This window comes from Ictalurus punctatus, chromosome 4, assembly GCF_001660625.3.
Source record: "Ictalurus punctatus breed USDA103 chromosome 4, Coco_2.0, whole genome shotgun sequence".
Taxonomy (NCBI): Eukaryota; Metazoa; Chordata; class Actinopteri; order Siluriformes; family Ictaluridae; genus Ictalurus; species Ictalurus punctatus.
In genome coordinates this window covers 3,072,501-3,094,029 of record NC_071284.1, presented here as the reverse complement: position 1 = coordinate 3,094,029, position 21,529 = coordinate 3,072,501, and the positions used below count along the sequence as shown (strand labels likewise).

The following is a 21,529-nucleotide window of genomic DNA, read 5'->3' as shown; positions in this document are numbered from 1 at the left end:
CATTATTGTGGCTGATATGTCATTAAAATCCTCAACGAGCTTAATCCTAATGAAAAGATAATGCCGTGTAGAACATGCTCCTTCGTATTAAAAGTCTGCAGTAAAAACTGTATTCCTTTATTTATTTATTTATTTATTTTTATTTTATTTATTTTTTTGCAGTCCACTGCGGCATCTATAACATAACGAAGATGTGCACTGTCAAATTCTGCAGCATTATTGTTGCATTACAGAGCAATTTCGCGCGTTTATTTTTTACATACCAGCTTATTATGTCCTTCATTGAACTTTCATTGAACCTAAGTAAATTAAGTTGAAATGTCTCGATTGCCATCTTTTTTAAAAAAAATAAGCCAGTTAACTCCTGAAACTTGCGAAAGAAACTAGCCATGTTTCCATTCACGTATTTTTATGCGAATTTTGGGATATCGCAACAGAAAAAAACGCTGGATGGAAACGCCAGATGCGAATAAAATCCCCAGAATGCGCAGGAAAAAAAACGTATGCGCTCTATTGAGGCGGATCATTTCGATGCGCATTATTAAAAAAAAAAGTCATGTGACTTTACCTCAACGAATCACGTGATTGGATAATTGGCTCAGAAAAGTAAGAACAGCGGCGAGAACACACGGGGTGGAAACGTTGCTTTATACGCCATATTATAATAAGTTAAATTCGCAACTTGGATGGAAACATAGCTCGTGATGGATGTCTTCTTATTTAGTCAAATCCGAGTTCCACCGTGTGAAAGCTTGAGTTTATGCTTTTACAGTTCCTCTCTAACATCTCATGATGCATTTTGTTTGTCTTATTAACTTCAAGAGAGAGATAAAGAGAGGCGAGTGAAGGAACGACTGTTTATAGCTGCTATAAAGTAAGTGATCGAAAGGGTGGATGGAATCAGAAACGATTCCAAAGCACAATGTGTCATTCATTAATGCATTTTAAAAAATGGTCTCGTCAAGAAAATAGTCAACTCTGCGGCGGAAATCGGATCTCCGCTTTATCAACCCCGTCTTTGATTATTTACCTACGGCAGGACGGCCGTAAGAGTTTTAATCTTTACTAATTTCATTCAGAGGCTTATGTACAATCAAGATTTGATCAACTTTTTCTCTGTATACTTGTACAGAGACGAGCAGAGGTGTTAGAGCTGCTGACAAAGCAGTGTGAGAGAGAGCGTACACAGACCTGAACTGTGTACGCTGACGTTATTCCCAGTGTGATAAATGACTCCGGTTTGCACCGCATGTTTCTGGACCTATGAGAATGCCGAATTATGCAATTATGTAAAAGTGCAATTCAAGTCAAGTTTTGCATTCTCTCTCTCTCTCTCTCTCTCTCTCTCTCTCTCTCTCTCACACACACACACAGTGTGTGTGTGTGTGTGTGTGCTTGCATTTCTGTTTTTATTCATTTGTACACATAATTGCTGTGGGAGATAACTACCTCCCTTGTGCAGTGTGAAGGGGATGCGGGTCATTCATAAAGCGGAAAGTCAGCACATTTAGATTTGACTTGCGGCAAAATGCAGACCTGCACACAAACAAACACGATTACCTGCAAACCTGCTCCCAGTACAAACACACACACACACACACACACGCACATTAAAAAAAATCAGTGCTACAGAAAGCTTTTATATGAACAGAGCTCTGGAAGAGTAGCTTTTAATACAAATATGTTAAATTGCCTGTAGTGCGTGAGTGATTTCACAGGAATCTCTGCCACACTGAGGCTCTGACGCACTACGATCCCGAATAACTTGCGCTGCTTTGCGTGTGCACGGGGCTAAATTGGGCATGCAAGTCAAACATAAACGTGTTTACACAATTTGAGGTTTTTGCCGCTGGAATTAGGCTTCGGAGGATTACTGTACTTCCCCTGCAACAACAACACAGGGACAGAAAGCCTGATTTGTTTGGGGGGGAAAATGACAGGACTGTGAGATGCTACTAATATATTTGTGAGGTTCCACACTAAAATACTGCTTAAAAGTATATAAAATATAAAGTTATGTCTTACTGTAATATCTAAAAATGACAGAATTGTAGATGGAACGTAGTTGTATTTATTTAAGGAAGCATATAAAGTTAACTGTGATAAACTGCTGTATGATTATTAACTACAAATAGCGTGCTGATATTTATAGCTACTATATGATGAAGCAGATACACGGTGCGAGCGTGTGTGTGTGTGTGTGTGTGTGTGTGTGTGTGTGTGTGTGAGAGAGAGAGACTGAGTGAGTCAGACCTTCAGTAGTCATAAGACCATATTTTTCTTGTAATGGTAATGTAATGAAGCATGATCATAGCTGATAACATTTTGTGATAGAACGAGATAGTGTGTGTGTGTGTGTGTGTGTGTGCGTGTGTGTGTGTGTGTGCGTCCAAAAGAAAGACAGACAGACAGAAAGAAAGAAAAATAAAGGTAGAAATAAAGAGAAACGTACATATAATTTAAAGAAAGGAAGGAAGAAAGAAAGAAACAACGAACGAAAGAGAAAAGTAGATATTCTTTATTGAAAGAAAGAAAGAAAGAGAAAAGTAGATACAATTTAAAGAAGGAAAGAAAGGAAAGAAAGAAAGAAAGAAAGAAAGAAAAAAATAGATATAATTTAAAGAAAGAAGGAATGCAAAATCGTGAAAAGAAAGAAAGAAAAGTATATATAATTTAAATAAGGAAAGAAGGAAAGAAAGAAAGACAAAAGTAGATATAATTTAAAGAAGGAAAGAAAGAAAGAAAGAAAGAAAGAAAGAAAGAAAGAAAGAAAGAAAGAAAGAAAGAAAGAAAGAAAAAGAAAAGTAGATATAATTTAAAGAAGGAAAGAAAGAAAAAGTAGATATAATTTAAAGAAGGAAAGAAAGAAAGAGAAAAGTAGATATAATTTAAAGAAGGAAAGAAAGAAAGAAAGAAAGAAAGAGGAAAGTAGATATAATTTAAAGAAGGAAAGAAAGAAAGAAAGAAAGAAAGAAAGAAAGAAAGAAAGAGGAAAGTAGATATAATTGAAAGAAAGAAAGAAAGAAAGAAAGAAAGAAAGAAAGAAAGAAAGAAAGAAAGAAAGAAAGAGGAAAGTAGATATAATTTAAAGAAGGAAAGAAAGAAAGGAAGGAAGAAAGAAAGAGGAAAGTAGATATAATTTAAAGAAGGAAAGAAAGAAAGGAAGGAAGAAAGAAAGAGGAAAGTAGATATAATTTAAAGAAGGAAAGAAATGAAGAAAGAAAAAAAGAAAGAAAGGAAGAAAGAAGGAAAGGAGAGGGTGAAGCAAAGTGATAAAGAGTGAGGGAATGAGTTGAGATGAGTTAGAGCGAGAGATGAAGGGAGGATGAGTGAGGGAGGAGGAAGAGGAGGAGGGGAAGCTGACAGCATGAAAAACGAGTCCGTCACAGTGGAGGCCTGTGTGGTGTGAGGAGCTAATTCAGCGACTCACTGATTGGCGATAAGCGCCTGGCTGCCTCTCTCTCTCTCTCTCTCTCTCTCTCGTGTGTGTGTGCGTGTGTGTGTTTATAAGTGACAGTGGTTATGGTAGGACTGCAGAACTCTGGTATATGAGGAAACCCACAGTGATTGTCTCAGTGAGGAATCCCTTTTCTTTCCAGCTGCACATCAAAGCTCGCGGTTCTTTGTATAAAACAGAGCAGCTAAAGCACTTTCAGCTTTAAAGAGCACACAGTCGCATGCAGTTGGACAGATATCGCCGTGTCGCAGCTGTGGAGGCCTGCAGATACGTTTCAGAACGTTTCCATGTCCTAGTGTGACCGTATTCTTCTCTCTCCACTTTACACTTGCTTTTATTTTAGGGAAACCCAGGACTCGCTGTTGGAGTGGCTCTCTCTGCAATTTACCACGCCTACGCCGAAATCACAAACCAAACCAACAGTCACTCCAAAGCTCGGATTTAAACAACGCACCTGCATTTCTGAAACCTGATGTGTAATTACCACCGACGTGATTTCATTTACTGAGAAAAGAGCCAAAATCTCCAAACTCTAAACCCTCGTGGAAAGTGTCAGGAACGAAAACATTTTTTTTTTTTTTTTAAATAATTGTACTGCTTGAGAATTGGAAATGAAAACAATCAACGATGCAGTGCTGTGATGAAGCAAAGTTACTCTGAAACCCTCAGATGCATGTATATTATGTTGTTCTGCATTCTTTTCATCTCGGGCAGCACTTGGTGCTGGTTAATATCGGTGGGAGATGATAGAGAAGAGCACCCTGTCCAGCCCCCCCCACCCCCACCCCCCACCCCCGGCTCCTCCAAGCTCAAAGCCTTTTTTACACACAGGACATAATGGAATCTTTATCAACACGTCAATTCAGACGTGATATTTATTACCTGGAGTTATTTCCACTGCTTATTTTGTAGAAAGCGAAATAAACGGTCTAATCTTTCAAAACACAGGAGTGCTCAGTGCATTAAAAAATACTGACGTGATGGATAAAAATCCCAGAGATAGATCGGTAATAATTACATTGCCCAACTAATCCAGTCCAAACAGATCTTCAGACTGCTCTGAGGCGCATCATTTTAATCCAACATTTTGCATTTGATAAAAACTGAAGCCCGAAACCTCAGCGTACAGGGTTAATTCCATAAACGACAGTAGTGTAAAGGCTCTGAAGGTTGACACCGGACAACTAAATAAACACGCTTACATTTGCAAATGAAGTCTCAGTGAGCTGCCAAGCAACAAAGGATTGTGTAATTGTTTACTCTGTTTTATCTGCTCAGTCATGGATTATGAGCTTAAAGGCTTTCTCACATCTTAATCCTGTCTCCTTGATATACTCGCAATCAGCAGACTGTTTCAGCTGTCACTCAACAGTCTGATACAATCTGGCCTGGTCACCACAGCTTTAATCCACGCTCCTGAAGATGACGAACAGCTTTCTAACAGACGTAATTAAAAGTAATGGCCAGTAAAGTGCCTCACCACCCGGAGGGCCTGTAATTAAGATAGGTACAGGTGGGGAATCTGAGACAAGTGTGTTTAAATGTCCTGCAACGCAACTGTAGAAAGACATTTAAAAAAAAATAAACCATATAGACAGTACCGGTCGAGAAGATTAGACACACTCGTTTTTTATTTTAATCCCACCCACCCCCCCACCCACCCCCCCCCCCGACACACACACACACACACACATTTTAGAATAAGAATAAAGTCAGCAAAACTCTGGAGTAACATAAATGGAACTATGGGGATTATGTTGTGATGAGAAAAAATCAGAATTAAATCAAGATAATTTAGTATTTTAGCATCTTCATAGTAGACGCCCTTTCAAATCAAAATAGCAATGGGTATTTTATGTTATATTATACAGTGACGCATAAGCAAAACAAACAAACGTTGTAATTGGTCTTCGTACGTAAGGAATAAAAGACTTGAGGGCATATTTAAGATAATATGATAAAAAACGTAACTGGTCCTGCTACAGAGAAACTTTCCGGGGGTAGAAAACATTTAACAAGGCATTAAACAACCTGTTTATTATTAACTTTAGATATATTATTATTATTATTATTATTATTATTATTGTTATTATTATTATTAGAGATTTTTAGATTTATCATTAGGCCCCCAGGATTTCGTGATTTTTGCGATCACAGAAATGAACGCAAAATCAAGCAAACTCGGCAATAGTCGGAGGATTATTCAAAATTTCCACAGATTCTCCATAGATTTGGGCCGAGACGCGTCACGTGACATCATCACAACGCGCATTCAGCCAAAGCCCTCTTCGATTCACGTGCATCAAACATGAGTACAGCTAAAAGGTCTGATTTACAGACAAACATCACTGCGAAAGAGCGGGCAGAACAATTTCCTGCAATTGCAAATTCGACAATTCAAGTAATTTTATACAAATAACTACCCCCCCCAAAAAAAAAAAAAAAAAAAAAAAAAAAAAAATTTTTTTTTAAATTCATTTATTAATTAAAATAAAAACTCTGCAAGTTGCATCGCAAATTTTGAGAAAAGCCGCAGCAAAATCAATCAAATTTGGCCGCAACAGACTGATCTACTATGTGTTATGATACAAAAAAGCAGGCTGGGTTTTTTTTTTTGTCTTGATATTTGAACAGATTAAATTGGAAAAGACCCCAAGAGTAAAAACTTTCACCTAAAAACTTTTTTCTTTTTTTTTCACACCCTCTTTCTATCTCTGATATAATGGCTGCTATCAGTAACACAAGCTCCTAAAATCTCCCGTCATCGTCTTCGCCACTGAGCTTTTCATAGGCTTCGACAGCTGCAATTTGATTTTGTAGGAGATAAAACCTTCTTACCACTGTTCATAAGGAAGAAAGAGTGCCTCGAGAGAGAAGGAAAAAAAAAGATCAGAGAGCAGGCTGGTGGATGAAAGAGAAGAGTTTTCAAACTGGGGTACAATAGAGGACTGTTGCCAGAGAACATTGTAGTTTCTGTAGTTTTGGGGAATTCTAGTATCGTCCTCTGGAACATTCTCCAGGTGTCAGGAATCTCTTCTCCAACTGGCTGTTTTCTTCTGTTTTGTAATGCAAACACTTCCATGCTGGTGAACTACACACACACACACACACACACACACACACACACAAATGGAAATGCAAACACTCTGAGACGGATGCTGAAACGCCGTGATAGTGCACTCACATGGAACCTTATGCAGAAGCAAAATTAATGCATTAATGAATCATTATTAAAAAAAAATGAAAGGGAATTCCTTTATTTAAGTAATTGAAATATTTCAGAGTTGGCCTAGTTTTATTAATTTGTTGTTTTTTTTTTTTTTTTAATCTTTAAGATATCAAATTGGCTCATGTTACTTATATAACCTGTTTTAGCAGTGAATAAACATCTTTCAGAAATCCTGTTAGGTTTGCTTATTAACTAGCTTGTTAGCAATAGTGAACAAGTCATAAAAACTCTCTCTCTCTCTCTCTCTCTCTCTCTCTCTCTCTCTCTCTCTCGCTTATTATTAGGTTATTAATATTAAGGTATCTTATTATTATGCTAGGGTTAGCAGGAGAATCAACGAACCTTTATGAATACGGCATAAAATTCTCTCAGACAGCCTGACATGTTGGCTTATTAGTTCATGACTGGCGATAGCAGGAAAAAATATTGAACATTTATGAATCTGAAATAAAATCCTCTCAGAAATCTTATCGGGTTAGCTTACTCGTTAGTTGGCTAGCATTAGCAGTAAAAAAATAAAATAAAATAAAATTATATATATATATCATGTCAGAAATCATGTCAGGTTGGCTAGCATTAGCCGTAGCAAATAAGTAACATTTATGAATCTAGCTAGCAATCCTGTGAGGTTAACCTTTGCTAACTGGAAAGGTTTGCTCATTTTAGTCATAAAGCTAGCAATAACAGTGAAGATTATAAACATTTATATCTTCTCAGAAATCCTGTCAGTGATAGCTGGCTAGTGTTGGCAGTAAGAGTTGTGAAAATGTATATATGAATATGAATATTCTGTGAAGTCCTGTCGGATTATCTCATGGTAGGTGTGAGGCTAACAGTGCAGACTTTTAACTAGCAGACTAGCTTTAACATGGAATGTTGTACAGCTTTCTAAATATGGGCTAAAATTCTCTCAGAAATCCTGCTGGTGTTAGCTAGCTAGTAAAGATTATGACTATGACTTAGAAATCCTGAGAAAGTCTAACACTGGATGATTAGCATTTAAAAAATTGATTTAAATATACTAAAAGAAATCCTGTAATGCATTACGGAGGTCTTTCATGCTGTCTATACATGTTGTTTTTACTGTGTAGATGTACTATAATTGTGCTGTGTGTGTGTGAATGTGTGTGTGTGTGTTTCTAGATAAAAGTTGAGGTAATTGTAGCATGCGTTCGTGTTCTTCAGGGTGTTTGATTACCAGCGTGTCCCGTCGGCGATGCCTGCGCTGCCCCACAGTTCCAGCCTGGCCAAGAAAGCACGCTCGTCTTCTTCCAGGCAGAGACGCAGCCGAGACCGCTCGTCCTCCAAGAGCTCCTCCAGACCCCACTCATCCAGCAGAGCCAAGTGTACGTGAACACACACTCAACTGCACATATACACATCCCAGACCCAACCTGTCGTCTTCTCAGCAGCTGTTCCCAGGTCTACACGTTTCAGTCGCATGCTAACGTCAGAGAGATAATAAAGTCTTGGTTGCAAAGTTTCCACAACACAACAAACACATGCTAGAAATATTTCAACACGATACTGATCGGAAGGTCGTGAGTTCAAATCCCGGCTCTGCCGCTGATGGGCCCTTGAGCAAGGCCCTCGACTGCGCAGTTGTTTAAATGAGATCAACATAACTTGCTCTGGATAAATGTAAATGTAAATTTCCTTAGCAATGTGCTTGGCTTGTATTGCCTGCACAAATAATAACAAAAAATACTAATGTCAGACCTAAATTCAGGGTTGATTAAAGCAAGAAGCAAAAACCACAACATGTAAATTTAACATTAATATTCCGGTTAATGGACTCATTTTAACTACGCAGAATTTATAGGCTACAGTGTGTTGACGTCACTAAGGAAACCTGTAAGAACAACCTGTGAGAAGAGGTATTAGGTGTTAGAAGGTTAGATAGTGCGTTGTGTGATGTGAGATTGTCTCCACTCTAGACCTTAACTGCATTCCCTGAAGTGTTTTATTCTCCTTATACCACAGCAATTTGCCAAGGCTAACTTATTTATTTATTTATTAAAAAACATTACGTACATTTTATCCATTTATAGTTACGTTTAATGATGTGAGACAATCCACGAAACAAGTTAGTTCTTGCTCTCTTGAAAAAGCTCATCATGTTACAGGAAAACCGGAATCTTTCTTACCATTCAAAACCCATTCAAAGTCCTTTAGTCCTTTAGTGTACGGCTTGTTCTCTGTGTGTTTGATTTCAGTTGAGTAATCAGCAGGTCTCAGGAGAGCCTCCAGATGCTACTTTATTAAAAGCCTCTTCTCCGTAGCCTTTCCTCCTTTAATGGAGACGGCCCTATCAGAGCATGCCATTACACCAAATTAACAGAGCAGAAAGAATAAGAGAGTGTTCAGAACATGCTATTAGCACCTCAGCGGGTCTCGGGTCACCTCAGCGTCTCAGAGCTCCGGGGTTCCAAATGATGGCTTGTTCAGTGTATCACTCTATAATTTTATTTCTATCACACTGTCTCATTTATGTCTTTGTTGTTCATTCTCCAACCTGTTTATTAAATCGTGACTTTTACACTGGCATAGATGCTCTGAAAGAGGGTTTAGATTGAATCTGGGGTTCAAGGGAACTAAAAGAGACTCTCCAGAGTGATTTGTGCGTGCAGTTGTTTGAAGTAGCCTCTACAAATGAAGCGATAGCATCTGCTTCCATCTCAAGCCCAGTCAATATTTCACACAAAAAAAGCTGTTTTTATGGGCAGATTTTTTTTTTTTTTTTTACTTTCATTCTAACCTTTGGTGTGAAGTGGGAATTCTCCGTCTCTATCTCTATCTCTATCTCTATCTCAATATGTCTCTGCAGTGAAAATGGAGGAGCTGCAGACCATAAAGAGAGAGTTGACGATGATAAAGGTTCAGATTGATGGCCTGCTTGACAGTCTGGACAGGATGGACAGACAAAGGCAGGAGCACACAGGTCAGTCGTTTCCAGCTACAACTGTGAACTCTCTGAACCTCTTTTTTTCCCTCTGATCCTTTAATAAGTTTACAAGAAAAAAAAAAATATAGACTTGGACTGGTGTGAAATGAAGCAGTTGGGCTTATGTTGCCCCCTAGTGTTAATCTCTATAAAGAGGCCGTGAGCTTTACCACCTCATTGTGACTGCAATTTTTTTTTTTTTTTTTGCCATTACAACCATATACACATACACATACCAAGTGGGATTTAATATTATCCCTTCAATAACTTTGTTACCATACTTAAATATGAGATTTATACTTTACCTGAGTATAAATATAAGCTTTTACTTGTATTTAGACCCATCTCAAAAGAGTATATTGAAATGATATTGAAATAACCAATTCAATCCATTTGTATTATCTTTTTTTTTTGTTGTTGTTGCTACAATTAGCTATTTTAATGAAGAAAAAAACCCATTTCTTATCTCTTATATCTGTATGAATTTAATTTAATAAGGATGCTGAGGTTTACTTTTATACAAATTAAGATGTAAGAAAAGGTTCTGATACTAACCTCACCCTTAAGCCTAACCGTAAACCTTCTGTAATGTTCTGTATTTTTGGTAAGTGATTAAATTTATTAGTAATAATATATATATAAAAAAAAATTCTGCCATGCGAAGTTGCCTGTTAACAGTAAGCTTTGGTTGCTAAGCAACATAATGATCAAAGATTAGCGTATGAACAGAACAATGGCTGTTGTATATCTATTTTATTGGTTTAAATCCCAGAGGATTAATACAGATTTCAGTTATTATTGTGATATAGTCACAGGTTGTCGTTTATCGAATTAAAAATCTGCCAGAATGAAAGTGTTAGCAGAGAAAACACAGTTGTAGACGTAAAGAGCTACGTAAAAGTAACTTACTTGCCAGTCATCATTTTATTTCAATTCAATGACCATATAATCTATTCGATCGTCATTTAATTATTGTTAATGTAATCATATTCGACAATAGACTATTTTAAACGTTGTAATGACAGACATTAATATATGACAGCATATATCATCTGTGGCCCTATTATCAGATTTCCATATATACAGATTTCCACATATCAGATTTGTCAATATTTTTAACTGGGGCAGTGGTGGCTTGGCGGTTAAGGCTCTGGGTTACTGATCAGAAGGTTGGGGGTTCAAGCCCCAGCACTGCAAAGCTCTCACTTTTGGGCCCTTGGGCAAGGCCCTTAACCCTCTCTGCTCCAGGGGCGCTGCATCATGGCTGCACCCTGACCCCAACTTCCTAACATGCTGGGGTATCCGAAGAAAAGAATTTCACTGTGCTGTAATGTATATGTGAGAAATGAAGACTCATTATTATAAACATTAAAGGAGCTGTCAGCAGGTCCAGATTTGCATTCCTCATTCTCACCATGCCTATTAATTACACTGTAGTTACTCAATAATTCATTGAAGTTGCTGAATAATATGCTTTAAGATAAATAGCTGAGTTTAAGGCTCTAAAATAACTGCTTCCGATCTGTTAATTAAATCAAGGATCTGAGGCGGTGAGAAATGATGCGCAGTTTGTGAAACCGGCCCACGTGTGCGTTTGTGTTCATTTATACAGTACGTTCAGTCTTCTTTCTCTAATCTCTGATGGACAGCTCAGTTTCTCCAAGGCTCTCTCTCTCTCTCTCTTTTCTTCACCACATGTCTTTAGTTCTGTCTAATCCATCCCTGCTTTAATTACAGCTTTGCTGATGATGAGCGATCGATGTGTCTGAGTCAGTAACGTGAGTGCACTGAGGGGCTTCGTTGCTCGATCAGTTTACCAGAGATTAGTCAAAAAAAAAAAAAAAAAAAAAAACCTATCCAAATCTCTACGGCTTACATTTAATGATGAAAGATAGGGAAAATGCAATTTTTTTTCGGTGTGATATATAGATTTTTTTGAATAGATGAAAAACCAATATGACTGTCAGCTTTGTGGCTTTATGAAGGTTTACTTCAGGGAGCGCTGTCTCGTTCTCATGGAGTCGTTCTGAACCAATTTAAGACTACTGAAAATGCTCCTGAGTAATATTTAGTGGCACTTAAAGTCAATTACAAAACTTTTTGATATTTTAAAGCACACAGTATAGCATTTTCCTCATTGATTCGCACTGTAAACTATATACAGTGTATAGAAATGGAAGCACATGCTTGTGGATCCTCCTGATGGTAGCTGGCGGGTGTAAATAAGTGACTGATACAATTTAAAAAGTATGTATTATTTAAATAACTCAAATCTATATCACCTCATAATGAATGGAACATGATTTCTGTATCTTTTTGAATACTCAGTCTTGAGAGCAACTCGGTCATGGACGTACAGTCAGGTGCAAAAGTTTGCGTACCTTTTGCACAAACTGAGGAAGGCAAATGTCATTTATACCAATAAGGTTTTACGTTTTACAAATAAAAGTTGTCATATAGTGTATGGTAAGATATTGATAGGAAAGCAAATGTGATCATAGCAGTTAAAAGTTTCCGAATGTGCCTTTATAACTTCTTTTGGCTACTCAGTCCACCTTCTTGGGTATGTTCTGTTGGTTTCGTCTTATGTTGTGGCTTTGGCATGTCTTGGAATTCTATGATCATGTAGGCATGTAGTGAAATAGATGTACATGTGTCTTTTTTGAGTGACATGGTGGTGCAGCAGGTAGCGATGAGACAGATCTCCCTGTGGGTTTCTTCCAAACTCCTAACAACATCTCAATAGGTGGTTTAGCTATGCTAAATTGCCCCTAGGTGGGAATGTGTGTGTGCATGGTAACCTGCAATGTACTGGACTGCCACCTCACTCAGGCTGTTTATCTGCATCATGTCGAGTGTTCCTGGGATTGGTTCCGGATCCACCACGATGAAAAATTAATTTTCCCTTTTTCCATTCTGAAACCATGGGGAGTGCAAGCATTTACTCAACTGTAGCATTTCAGTTTTTTACAACAGCATTGCACTCTGTTAAGGCTTAAATCTGTCTTTATGTGCTGCAGGTTCTCCATTTTCTCATGGTGGAAGCTCAGGCGGTTCACCGTACCACCCATCAACCAGCAGTCGAGAGGGATCTCCCAGAACCCCCAGCCCACGCCGCTGTGCCCGGAGAGACACTCCTGAGCTGGGAGAGGCCAGCGACGACGAGCTGCACATGGTGACAAGCTTTATTTAATCTAAATTCACAAGCACATACCCTGCTTCTGCGTCTCTAAAGATAACCAAACAGTAATCAATGGATTTAAAGAGGACAATGCGTGTGTGTGTGTGTGTGTGTGTGTGTGTGTGTGTGTGCATGCTTGTGTGCCCTTGTTGAGAACGTGGCAGAAATGAGATAAGCACAATGAGGAATGTGAGCGTGGCGAATCGCAGTGACAGCTGATAAATGCGTTAAATGCAAAACTATGCCTGCTTCCGACAGACAAAATTTCTCCAGCTAAAAGAGCCAAAACATGGAAGTCTCACACTGAAATAATTCACAGTGGAGTTCTGTATCCTCAGTAAACATATCATCCCACCACCACCTCACAAAACAAACAGAAAAGCCATCTAATCACGCCGTTATTAGTGTGACACATGAGACAGATTTGCTTGTTGCAGCATAAATTTCCACTAAGCTAGCACATTTTTCTTTCATTCTTAGATTGCATCCACACACCCGCACACACACACATACCTACACACCCACCCACACACACACACACACACACACACACAAAAGCACGGTTAAGGTACTTATTGGGAAGAAAAGCCAGTGCAGAGAGCACTTTTGCTGTCAAGCCTTTTCAGAGCCTTATATAGAGACAACTATATATAGACACAACTATTATTCCAGAAGCCACATTACAATTATGTGTAATTACCTTGGTCCTCTACCTGGTGGCAGTGACAAATGAAGTACGTTTACCCCCCTTCCGTGTTTCCTGCGCACAATAGCAAAGCCGTAATTACTCTGCTGCTTTGTTAATATAACCAAGAGCTTTTTTTTTTCCCCAAAAAAATCACTACCCTCACTAGGTAATGTTTTTGTTTCATGGGTGTGAAATGCAGTAGAAATCAGCCTCCTCACATCGACAACCGGCACTTACTTTTAGAAAAAAAAATCCCACTCGTGTAAAACTACTGTTATTTAAAAGCATACAGTTGAGTTCATGAGTTTACATACACTAAGAGTAAGTTTACATATATTAAGAGCCGGGGGGTGTAAACTTTTGAACGGGATGATCGGTGTTTTGTTTTTTTTTTGTCTTCTGGGAAACATGTAAATATCTTATGTAGCTTCTGAAGGGTAGTACTATATGGAAGAAGAAAAAAAAAAGAAGATCCTTAAACAAAATAATAATTTACACCGATCGTCGTGCTCAAAAGTTTACACCCCCCTGGCTCTTAATGTACCGTGTTGCATTCTTGAGCATCGGTGAACGTGTGCACCTTTTGTAATAGTCGTGTACGAGTCCCTCGGTTGTCTTCGGTGTGAAAAGACGGATCTCAGCATCATATAGTCTGTTGGAAAGGAGTCAAATATGCAGAAGATGCTGGAAAAGTAAAGAACGTGCAGGACCTGGAGGATTTTTCTGAAGAACGGTGGGTTGTTTAACTGCTCAGGCAAACAAGGGACTCGTGAAGAACTCTCACAAAACATAAACACAGTCGTTGATCATCCAGGTAACGACACACGGTGTTAATAATCAAGCGTACAGTATGGAAACTTTTGAACTGGTTCATTTGTGTAAATTGAGTTGAGGTGATGGAGAAGGAGTAGTTTTATAATCTCTAGAGCATCCCCTTTAAAGCAAGCTCTTTCCTTTAAATGTGAAAAACAAATAATAATAATCAGGTGAAGGAAAATAAAGCATATCAGGTTTGTTTGTTTTTTTTTGTCTGGGTTTTTTTTGCTGTTAATTGCAATATGACATAAAAGCACGAGAGCACATTTTTTAAAAAGCATTTTCATCTTCTTTGATTATTATACAAATGAGCTGAAAGCAAACATTCTAATATTTACTTCATGAGCTTTAGCATTAATAAACTATCAGTAATGTTAACAATGCAACAAGGTACGTTTGGCTTACTTCGGCTTAATGCTTGTTAACTAAACAGTTAACGCTTGCACTTCGGCTCTAACCACATAAATGAGCATGAATCAAATTGCATCGATCAAGTTGCTACAATGTTGATAATCAGCTCAACTCTGGTCTCTGGGTGTAAATATTAATGAAGTTAATTACCACAAACATATTAATGGGAGTTTAAAGTGCACTTTTATAAAAGCTTCTAAAAACAACAGTTCCTTACTTCGCCCCTCTGGAGGAACCGTTAATGGGACTATGGACTCTATGTACAATAAATGTTCCAAGTAGAACTGTTAATCATGCAAAGATCGTCTTTTCTAATCGTACCTGAGTTTCAATGAACTCAATGAGTTTTTCAGGTAACTTTAAATATAAGTCTACCTCTCTCTCTCTCTCATACTCTCTCTCTCACTCATTGTTCTATCCCGGCTTGGTTTCTGACATTTAGTCTGGTTCCGCTTACATATTATATGCTTTACAGCAGTGGTCACCGACCCTCCTCCTTGAGATCTAGCTTCCTGCAGGTTTCATCTCCAACCAAAATCTAACATACCTGTTTTAGTTGATTAAGAACTTCCTAAGGCAATGATTAGATGGTCAGGTGGGCACGATTATAGCTGGAGCTTCATTGAGGTAGATCTCCAGGAAGAAGGTTGGTGACCTCTGACTTCAGATCGCATCAAATCATTGCAGTTCATGCATAAATAACGAGTCACATCTAGCTGGTATTGTTTTAAATGATCATTGCAGTGTTGCCAGTATTACGACTAAATCCCTACAGTATCAGGAACTATAGAGTGCCGATACTCCATGAAACCTATGCAGTGGTACCATTTTTGCACCAAAGATCCAATCAGATGTTCTACATGTACACCTCTACGTAATTAAGTAGTGCCACATATCTCATTTCCTCCGGCTCTTTTTGTTTTCCAACTGTTTTCCGTTCTAGTTGTGCTCCTCCATAAATGATGAGATCTCCTTCTCTCTTAGCGAGAGCCCATATGTTAGAGCGGAGAAGCTTAGCGAGAGCTGACTTGTCTCTCTCTGTCATCCCAGCGTGACTTCATTCCCAGCCATTAGGCAGCGCTGCTGGGAAAATGACTGATCTGAGATCGAATAAAACGACTCACTTCTCATACACTTAGAGCACCATGTAGTGCGCCGTGCTCTCTTCACGACAACTTCAGTATGAACATATTACAGCTATGCGTTGAAGTATCGGTTCTAAAGAGTCTCTGTGTTTCTCTCTACTCCAGATAAATGACCACAACTCTGACATGGAGGACGAAATGTAAAGAGGCACAACTCAGGTAATGAAAATGAGTTCAAATCGATTCATTTTGTTGTTGATGAATTTTCTGGGGGGACTGTTAAGGTTTCTTCCACTGGAAAGTCTGCAGGACAGAGGACTTTGTGCTTTGCTGTTTCTCGGTAACATGACAAGCTGCAATTTTTTGGTCTGGTTAACTTTATGAGAAAGTGCTGCTATAAATTCAATGATAACAGCATGTGATACAGACATCTTGAACACTTCACTGGAGATATGCCACGTGCCAGCCTGCTTCAAGACCAACACTATTATACCTGTCCCCAAAAAGCCCAGGATCACAGGACCCTCTGCAGTTTGCCTACAGAGCCAACAGGTCTGTAGATGATGCAGTTAACATGGCCCTCCACTTCATCCTCCCGCACCTGGACTCCTCAGGAACCTACGCCAGGATCCTGTTTGTGGATTTCAGCTGTGCTTTCAACACAATCGTCCCAGCTCTGCTACAGGACAAGCTTTCCCAGCTGGGTGTGCCTTGTTCCACCTGCAGGTGCATCATAGACTTCCTGTCTGACAGGAGGCAGCATGTGAGACCAGGAAAACATGTCTCTGACTCCCGGACCATCAGTACTGGTTCCCCCAACCCTAAGGCTGTATTCTTTCTCCTCTACTCTTCTCTCCCTACACCAACAGCTGCACCTCCAGTCACCAGTTCGTCAAACTGCTGAAGTTTGCGGACGACACCACCCTATTGAGCTCATCTCTGAGGAGGATGAGTCTGCCTACAGGTGGGAGATTGACCATCTGATGACCGGGTGCAGTCAGAACAACCTGTAGCTCAACACTGTGAAAATAGTTGAGATGTTGGAAGACTTCAGGAAGAACCCAGACCCACCTGCCCCCAACATCCCGTGTGACTTCCCAGTCGATACCGTGGACTCCTTACGCTTCCTGGGAACAATCATCACCCAGGACCTCAAGTGGGAGCTAAACATCAACTCTCTGATTAAAAAAGCACACCAGAGGATGTACTTCCTGCAGCAGCTGAAGAAGTTCAACCTATCAAAAACGATGATGGCACATCCATCATTCAGTCCATACTCACCTCCTCCATCACCATCTGGTACGCTGCTGCAGCTGCCAAGGACAAAGATGAACTCCAACATGTCACTCGCTCTGCTGAGAAGGTGATTGGCGGCAATCTGCCACCCTTTCATGACCTGTACACTTCCAGGACCCTGAAGCTGGCAGTTAAGATTGTGGCTGACCCCTCTCACCCTAGACACAAACCTTTCGAGGGACTCCCCTCTGGCAAGAACCTGCGGTCCATCAAGACCAAAACCACAAAAACAGTTTCTTTCCATCCGAAACTGGCCTCATTAGCAATACTCAGGACATTGGTCAGCTATCCTTTAACAGATGCACTAGTTACTATAAAATATTAAGCAAAAAGCCATTAAATCACTGTTTCACTAATGTTTATTTATTCTTAATTGTTTATACACCATTAACTTTATACAAACTGCTGGTTATTCCGGTGGCAATGAACTGAAAAGTAGGTTGGCTCATAAAATAAAGTAACATAGAAACTTACAAGCTGTTAATTAAGCTAATTATATACTAATGATCTGTAGCTGCATTTTTGCATCACTGTTTAGCCCGGAGGCCGGGTTTGGGTCTTCTCGCGTACGTCTCTCTTCTGCTCATATTCAGTCCTAGGCGTTGGAAAACAGGGGGCGTATTATTTCATCAGCAGGTTTTGTTTTTTTTTAAAAGATAAAGTTTTGAATGGTTCTGGAGATAATGAACTCAATTAACAGCTCGTTAGCTTAATGAAACTAATGCATAGGTACTAATTTCTAAGTTCTCAAAGTTCTTCGTTCTCAGGTTACTTCTTATATTATTACAATGATACTTTTCTCTCAGTTTGCACAGATTCTGCAGCTCAGCTACCCAAAACGGCATAAATTCTCTGATAAAACAAGAATACTGAGGTTACCGACCGTAGTGCGGTTGCTGTTTACACCCTAGAGCTCGATCTTAGTGCACTGTAATAATATTATCATTTCATACCGTAAGTATAGCTAAAATGAGACCTATACAATCCCTGCAAAATAATGCTGAGAAACTAGTGCATGCTTTGATAAACTCTAGATGAAACTATTGCACCATGTTGCTTGATGGTTCTCCTGCTGCCTCTTTAATTAAACCTTCATCTAGCTCTTTCTTCATCCTGGAGAAAAATCCCGGAAGGAACTACAGAGTGCTTCAGTAGTAAGGGCAGATACCGTAAACGTATGTAAAGCTTACGTAGTACACAGGGTTTTCAGAGGAACAGGACGTTTTGTACAAAACTGGAGGCCAGTTTTGGGCATCTGTGAGATCATGTATGCGCAAGAGTGCGGACAGCACACGTGTGTTATGCTGTAGCATACAACAGTTAGTTCTGGTCCACTAATTTGATTGGACGAGCAGCGTTCCGAGAGTGCTTATATTTAGTACAAACACATTCACTACTCAATACGCATTTCTTTGTTATAAAACTGTCACGATTTCACGCTAAGAGCTGTGCCGATATCCGATCCAGTATAACTGTACTCTTGCTTGTGCGATATTGCTTAAACGTGACACAGCAAGAGCTGCAGTTTGAAAAGATGCGGTTGGCTGATTCTCATGTCTCAGAGGAAGCGTTCGCTACTTTCCGGTTGGAAAGCTATCATGAGATAGGTGAGAGCTGGCGTGAAAATGGGAAAATAAAGAAATAACAGACTCTTATATTACTAAATACACCTTCTTATTACTTACTTGGCATTGTTTTCTCATAGGTTTATAGATAATTCGGTAGAAATTGTTCTCGGTGCACTCAATAACTGTAAAGTTGTATTTGCTGTGTAAAGATTTTAACATCCGGTTCCATGTCTGTCGTCTCCAGACTGGTCTGCTGAGTGATGTAGCGAGACAGAAGAGCCTCGCATGCAGAAGAAGAGCCCACCTCTGTCTCCATGCCGACAGCTCACGACACAGCACATGCAGCATATACTGTATAAATAATCTTGGGTCTCATCAGTAAAGTTGGAAGTTGTGAGATTTACATTTAGTTTGTTCTTTATAGCACGTACGTGTATTGGCTGTCGATCCTGTTTGTAGTGTCAGGTGTCATTACAGGTTCTCCCGTTCTCCTTACGACTCCTAGAACTTTATTAAATTGTATTGCGTGTCATTTCAATGTTGTTGCTTTTTTTTATTCTAGGAATTTTAAAAGGTCTTTATAATTCTTCTGGCCATTACTGCATATCCTGATAAATCAGCTTTTCAGCTAAATGTTAAGCCTTTATGTAATGTCTCTACCACCTGCTTAATGTGTGCAGGTTTAATATTTCTCATTCTCATGTTTAATAAATAAATGTATCTTAGTGGTGCAATTGTAATGCAGTCGGAAAGGCAAACGGGATTTCAGTTTAAAGTATTTTATTAGTATTCCGTGGGATGGACGATACAGGCGGATCACGTGACAATGTGAACGGAAGGCAGCGAGCCACTGATTCAATAGCACCCCTAGTGATGGAGGGAGAATAGTGTAAAAGTGGAACATGGTTCGGGTTGACTGCCGTGACAAGGCAACGATTTAGAGCCACATTTAAGAGGCTACAATATTCCTGTCTTCTCTAGCTCTTCATGCCGGGTTGCCAGGTCGGTGTGACAAAAATAAGCCGACCTAAAAAGAGCCCGATATCATAAAACTCAAAATCTACACTTCCCAAGCCTTGGACACTGCTCCAAGATCATGATGATGTTTAAATATGCGTTTAACAAAGAGGTATTAAAACTGTTTCCCTAATCCGCGGTCTCCTTATTTACTATTAGATACGGTCATAAAGCTACAGAATATAATATAATATCATAATACATAAGAGCATAATAACACATCATGCAGTAATGTAGCTCTGCAGCTCTCAGAGTTTATTTAGCTTTTTTTTTTTTTATTAAATAGTGTTTAATAACGTACAATTTTTAAACTCCTAGCAGATTTTCTGGTTCTTTTAGATTTTCTCTCTTTCTTCCTTTCTCCTTCCTTCCTTCCTTCTCCCTACTTCCCTGCTTTCTTTCTTTCTTCCTTCCTTCCTCCTTCCTTCATTCATTCACTCTACTTCCCTGAATTCCTTTTGTCCTTCCTTCTTTCCTTCCTTCCTTCTCCCTACTTCCCTGCTTTCTTTCTTTCTTCCTTCCTTCCTCCTTCCTTCCTTCCTTCTCCCTACTTCCCTGCTTTCTTTCTTTCTTTCTTTCTTTCTTTCTCCACTCTTTCTGATTTGCCCACTTCCTTCCTTCCTTCCTTCCTTCCTTCCTTCTTTTTTTCTTTCTTTCTTTCTTTCTTCCTTCCTTTCTCATTCCTTCCTTCATTCTTCCTACTTCCCTGCTTCTGTCTTTCTTTCTTTGTTTCCCCTTCCTTCCTTCATTCTCTCTCCTTTCCTGAATCCTTTTTGTCCTTCTTTCTTTCCTTCTCCTTACTGCCCTGCTTTCTTTCTTTCTTTCTTCCTTTCTTTATTTCTCCACCGTTTCTTTCTTGTCCCCTTCCTTCCTCCTCCCTTCTTTCTTTCTTTCTTTCTCTGTCCTCCTTGCCCTTGTAGTTTGAGACCTGCTGATGTAGCTAACAGAACTAGCCCTGATAAAGGGATTAGGAGGGAATATGACTGCAGACCCCTCACCTGGCAGCTGCAGCATATTTTAGTTTATTGATAATGAATTGCAATGTAGCTAAAACCCTAAACCTGCAGACAAAAAAAAAAATCAACCCAAAAGTAACTGCATTCTGCAAAGCAGCCAAAGACTTCGGTTAAATATCACGAGTTACAGCCTGGAGAGCCTGCTCTTCTTCTGTCAGCTCTGGTTATAGTGTTAGGATTATAAAAAGAAAAAGAAAAGAAAAAGGATATATTATTATTGCTCATTACACCAGGATCCTTTGTGTCTTCTGTGTCAGCTTGCGTGACAGTTGGGTGCAAAGGTTTGGGTTAAAAAAAAAGGAAAATGTCTTACAGTTGAGCTACACAGCACAGAAGAATTCCAACAAGTTCAAACTTTTACGTGAGTGAATAAAACACAAGGCAAAATCAGTCAGGAATATTCTGCAAGCAGGCTTTATTTTGCTGTAGGTTCAATTATTCATTTTATTCTGAAGATGTGCAAACTTTTGCACTCAGCTGTATCACATCTGTGATTTTACATTTTGGATATTATTAATAGTTATTTAATCTGAATCTGGGGGGGAGGGGGGAACTGGCCACATGAACATGAATTTCTTTCCTTCTTGCTTTCATTCTTTCTTTCTTTCTTTCTTTCTTTCTTTCTTTCTTTCTTTCTTCTGTCCTTCCTTCCTTCCCTCTCCCTAATTCCCTGTTTTTCTTTCTTTCTTTCTTTCTTTCTTTCTTTCTTTCTTTCTTTCTTTCTTTCTTCTGTCCTTCCTTCCTTCCCTCTCCCTAATTCCCTGTTTTTTTCTTTCTTTCTTTCTTTCTTTCTTTCTTTCTTCTTCCATTCCTTCCTTCCC

General features: G+C 39.1%; 1 protein-coding gene across 1 annotated transcript in view; it reads left to right on the top strand.

Moving 5' to 3' along the window:
• LOC124626669 (RNA-binding Raly-like protein) overlaps positions 1–21,471 on the top strand; it is a 71,803-nt gene extending 50,332 nt beyond the window's left edge. The window contains exons 4-8 of the mRNA XM_047152546.2: positions 7,872–8,032; positions 9,514–9,627; positions 12,651–12,805; positions 15,977–16,030; positions 18,920–21,471. Coding sequence (XP_047008502.1) covers positions 7,872–8,032; positions 9,514–9,627; positions 12,651–12,805; positions 15,977–16,015 — 469 coding nt within the window. The 3' untranslated portion in view covers positions 16,016–16,030; positions 18,920–21,471. The remainder of the gene's footprint in view (positions 1–7,871; positions 8,033–9,513; positions 9,628–12,650; positions 12,806–15,976; positions 16,031–18,919) is intronic.
• The last annotated feature ends 58 nt before the right edge of the window (positions 21,472–21,529 follow it).